The 5,000-nt window shown below is 47.3% G+C and overlaps 1 protein-coding gene across 1 annotated transcript in view; it reads left to right on the top strand.

Moving 5' to 3' along the window:
- Positions 1–4,913, top strand: part of LOC124024501 (dihydropyrimidinase-related protein 1-like) — a gene marked incomplete at its 3' end in the record, with an annotated part of 25,934 nt that extends 21,021 nt beyond the window's left edge. Inside the window, exons 13-14 of the mRNA XM_046338420.1 lie at positions 395–577; positions 4,748–4,913. Coding sequence (XP_046194376.1) covers positions 395–577; positions 4,748–4,913 — 349 coding nt within the window. The remainder of the gene's footprint in view (positions 1–394; positions 578–4,747) is intronic.
- Between the last annotated feature and the right edge of the window lie 87 nt (positions 4,914–5,000).

Genomic DNA, 5,000 nt, shown 5'->3' with positions numbered 1-5,000 from the left:
GAGGGAGGGTAGAGGGAGGGAGGGAGGGTAGAGGAGGTAGGGTAGAGGGAGGGCGGGGGGAGGGAGGGAGGGAGGGAGGGAGGGAGGGAGGGAGGGAGGGAGGGAGGGAGGGAGGGGAGGGTAGAGTGAGGAGGGAGGGAGGGAGGGTAGGGTAGAGGGAGGGAGGGAGGGAGGGAGGGAGGGAGGGAGGGAGGGAGGGAGGAGGGAGGGAGGGAGGGGGAGGGAGGGAGGGAGGGACTGGAACCAAGACATGATCAAAACCTTTACCTCCAAATTACAACAAAATAAAAACTGAATCCTCTCCTACTTTCTACCCTTTATCTCCCTACCCTCCCTCTATCCATCCCTCCTTTCCTCCCTCTCTCTCCCTCCCCTCCTCCCCTCTCCCCACCAGGCTCTGGAGTATAACATCTTTGAGGGGATGTTGTGTCGGGGGGGTCCTGTCGTCGTGGTGACCCAGGGGAGGGTGGTCTATGAGGAGGGGGAGGGGCTCCGCGTCCAGCAGGGTTCAGGACGCTTCATCCCCCGCCAAGCCTTCCCAGACTACGCCTACCAACGCATCACGACCAGGAGCAAGGTAACTACTGATCCCACAATGCAACACAAACCAGGAAGTGGCCCCACCCCCATCAAAACTTGTTTTGGTATTAGCTACTAATTGGGCGATTCGACAGACAACATTAAAGAACAACTGTCCCTGAAAACAAACTTCTCCCTTTGAAAACGGCCTATGTGGCATCAATGTGAGTCAGAAATATTTATTCTACAGACAAAATTGACTATAAAGTATAAAATAGAACAATTCTGTTCATAAAGTCTCGTCCAAAACAGAGAGATGATACAGTAGGAAAAATGGTAACTGAATTAGGATACGCAACAACCTTGGGTTGTCCTTGGGTTGTCCTTGGGTTGTCCAACAGTTGTCCAACAGTTGTCCTTGGGTTGTCCAACAGTTGTCCTTGGGTTGTCCTTGGGTTGTCCTTGGGTTGTCCAACAGTTGTCCTTGAGTTGTCCTTGGGTTGTCCAACAGTTGTCCTTGGGTTGTCCTTGGGTTGTCCTTGGGTTGTCCTTGGGTTGTCCTTGGGTTGTCCAACAGTTGTCCTTGGGTTGTCCTTGGGTTGTCCTTGGGTTGTCATTGGGTTGTCATTGGGTTGTCATTGGGTTGTCCTTGGGTTGTCCTTGGGTTGTCCAACAGTTGTCCTTGGGTTGTCCAACAGTTCAAATTGTCAAATCAAATTGTCAAATTTATTTATATAGCCCTTGGTTGTCCATCAGTTGTCTGATATCTCAAAGTGCTGTCAAAACAGTTGTCCTTGGGTTGTCCTTGGGTTGTCCAACAGTTGTCCTTGGGTTGTCCAACAGTTGTCCTTGGGTTGTCCTTGGGTTGTCCAACAGTTGTCCTTGGGTTGTCCTTGGGTTGTCCAACAGTTGTCCTTGGGTTGTCCAACAGTTGTCCTTGGGTTGTCCAACAGTTGTCCTTGGGTTGTCCAACAGTTGTCATTGGGTTGTCCAACAGTTGTCCTTGGGTTGTCCAACAGTTGTCCTTGGGTTGTCCAACAGTTGGATCCTTGGGTTGTCCTTGGGTTGTCCAACAGTTGTCATTGGGTTGTCCAACAGTTGTCCTTGGGTTGTCCAACAGTTGTCATTGGGTTGTCCAACAGTTGTCCTTGGGTTGTCCTTGGGTTGTCCAACAGTTGTCCTTGGGTTGTCCTTGGGTTGTCCTTGGGTTGTCCTTGGGTTGTCCAACAGTTGTCCTTGGGTTGTCCTTGGGTTGTCCTTGGGTTGTCCAACAGTTGTCCTTGGGTTGTCCTTGGGTTGTCCAACAGTTGTCCTTGGGTTGTCCTTGGGTTGTCCTTGGGTTGTCCAACAGTTGTCATTGGGTTGTCAAACAGTTGTCCTTGGGTTGTCCAACATTTGTCATTGGGTTGTCCAACAGTTGTCCTTGGGTTGTCCAACAGTTGTCCTTGGGTTGTCCAACAGTTGGATCCTTGGGTTGTCCTTGGGTTGTCCAACAGTTGTCATTGGGTTGTCCAACAGTTGTCCTTGGGTTGTCCAACAGTTGTCCTTGGGTTGTCCAACAGTTGTCCAACAGTTGTCCTTGGGTTGTCCTTGGGTTGTCCAACAGTTGTCCTTGGGTTGTCCAACAGTTGTCCTTGGGTTGTCCAACAGTTGTCCTTGGGTTGTCCAACAGTTGTCCTTGGGTTGTCCTTGGGTTGTCCAACAGTTGTCCTTGGGTTGTCCTTGGGTTGTCCAACAGTTGTCCTTGGGTTGTCCAACAGTTGTCCTTGGGTTGTCCAACAGTTGTCCTTGGGTTGTCCAACAGTTGTCCTTGGGTTGTCCAACAGTTGTCATTGGGTTGTCCAACAGTTGTCCTTGGGTTGTCCAACAGTTGTCCTTGGGTTGTCCAACAGTTGTCCTTGGGTTGTCCAACAGTTGTCCTTGGGTTGTCCTTGGGTTGTCCAACAGTTGTCATTGGGTTGTCCAACAGTTGGATCCTTGGGTTGTCCTTGGGTTGTCCTTGGGTTGTCCAACAGTTGTCCTTGGGTTGTCCAACAGTTGGATCCTTGGGTTGTCCTTGGGTTGTCCTTGGGTTGTCCAACAGTTGGGTCCTTGTGTTGTCCAACAGTTGTCATTGGGTTGTCCAACAGTTGTCATTGGGTTGTCCAACAGTTGTCATTGGGTTGTCCAACAGTTGTCATTGGGTTGTCATTGGGTTGCAAGTTCAAACCCCCGAGCTGACAAGGTACAGATCTGTCGTTCTGCCCCTGAACAGGCAGTTAACCCCACTGTTCCTAGACCAGTTAACCCCACTGTTCCTTGACCAGTTAACCCACTGTTCCTAGACCAGTTAACCCACTGTTCCTAGACCAGTTAACCCACTGTTTCTAGGCCGTCATTGAAAATAAGAATTTGTTCTTAACTGACTTGCCTGGTTAAATAAAGGTTATAAAAATAAAAAAAATGTACATGGGTCATGTTAAACTTCCAATAGCTCCAAATTTCAATGACTTAAAAAACCTAATTCCAACTATACATTTCAAAAATGCATATACAAATATTGAAAGCGTTTAATGAGAAAACTAAAAGGTGTGTAACATGAAAATATTGTCTCATTTACATTGTGTAATTGATTGACGGTCTCTAACTAACCCCAGAGATAGGCTATCCAAAGTTCAACTAATTTTTCCATGGTTGCACACCAGTCTGCTGCTGAGGCTAATTAGGGAAAGATTTTGGCTCTTTCCACATGCGAAAACACATCACCCAAATGACACATCCGAAACCAACTCAAGTTTGAATTCAGTCATGGTCCCTAGCACTGCTTTTAATGACCCAAATCTAAAATGAGGCCAAATCAGGAAGTTCAGCCTCTCGTTAATGGAGAATCAAGACTGACTGATATACAAATCTCCTTTCATCATATTAGTCAGTCACAACACATCACGGTTTTGATCCTCCCGAACATACATATTAATTATTAAATTAAACTAATATAAATATGAAATATAATGACCATTAGGCTTCATGGGGTGAAATAGTGGCTATTTTTGACCTGCTAGTCTCTGCTGAGTCCCCAACAGATGTTCTGGTTGTCATGGGAAACGGAACTTCCAGCTTTTGGACGTTATCAAGGAGACAACTCATTTGAATTAACTCCTCCTCCACATTTACTGGATTGGTTGAGCAGTGCAGAAGAGAACCTCCCCCCCCCCGACTGTTTTTCCCCCTTCTCTTCAAGAGCCAGACAGGATGTAGTTTCAGGCGTTTCTTTCTGCTACGTTATGTTACTGCCCTGACTCACTAGACCTAAGATAGTGACACTACATATCCCATAATGCAACGCAACCAGGAAGTGGTGGATTGCTGTATCAAGAGCATGAACAGGGCTATGGTTGTGGCACTACATATACCATAATGCAACACAAACCAGGAAGTGGTGGATTGCTGTATCAAGAGCATGAACAGGGCTATGGTTGTGGCACTACATATACCATAATGCAACACAAACCAGGAAGTGGTGGATTGCTGTATCAAGAGCATGAACAGGGCTATGGTTGTGGCACTACATATACCATAATGCAACACAAACCAGGAAGTGGTGGATTGCTGTATCAAGAGCATGAACAGGGCTATGGTTGTGGCACTACATATACCATAATGCAACACAAACCAGGAAGTGGTGGATTGCTGTATCAAGAGCATGAACAGGGCTATGGTTGTGGCACTACATATACCATAATGCAACACAAACCAGGAAGTGGTGGATTGCTGTATCAAGAGCATGAACAGGGCTATGGTTGTGGCACTACATATACCATAATGCAACACAAACCAGGAAGTGGTGGATTGCTGTATCAAGAGCATGAACAGGGCTATGGTTGTGGCACTACATATACCATAATGCAACACAACTAGGAAGTGTTCCCCCTCCCATTCTAGGATGTTCAGTTGAATGGAAACGGTGCTGTACTGAATGAACAGTTGGAAAACGGGGAGGGGTTAGATTGTGGGTTCAAATTTCACCGCTACCCTTTAAATACGTCACTCATTGCTTCAAGCCACACCGCTGCACCCGAACGGGAGCCTCAAAGTCTGTTCAAGACAAGAATGTATAGTATAGTATAATGTAAGATAACAGCTAGAACCAAGACATGGCCACTGGATGCTTCTGGTCTGTCTGTCTGTCTGTCTGTCTGTCTGTCTGTCTGTCTGTCCGTCTGTCTGTCTGTCTGTCTGTGTTCTACAGGTGAAGGGGAAGCAAGGTGTGTCTCGTGGGATGTATGACGGGCCGGTGTACGATGTTCTGGCCACGCCCAAATACATAACCCCCTCCCCTTCTGCTAAAACCTCGCCCACCTCCCAGCATCCCCCACCAATCAGGAACCTCCACCAGTCCAACTTCAGCCTATCAGGTAAGGGGACATTGAGGTGAAACAACATTTATCAGGTGTGTGTGTGTGTTTGTATCTAAACAGTCTCTCTCTCTGTTTATCTCTGTC

Source organism: Oncorhynchus gorbuscha, unplaced genomic scaffold (genome assembly GCF_021184085.1).
Source record: "Oncorhynchus gorbuscha isolate QuinsamMale2020 ecotype Even-year unplaced genomic scaffold, OgorEven_v1.0 Un_scaffold_1886, whole genome shotgun sequence".
Classification (NCBI taxonomy): domain Eukaryota; kingdom Metazoa; phylum Chordata; class Actinopteri; order Salmoniformes; family Salmonidae; genus Oncorhynchus; species Oncorhynchus gorbuscha.
Note: the sequence above shows the minus strand (reverse complement) of the source record. Positions and strands in the feature narration are given on the sequence as shown.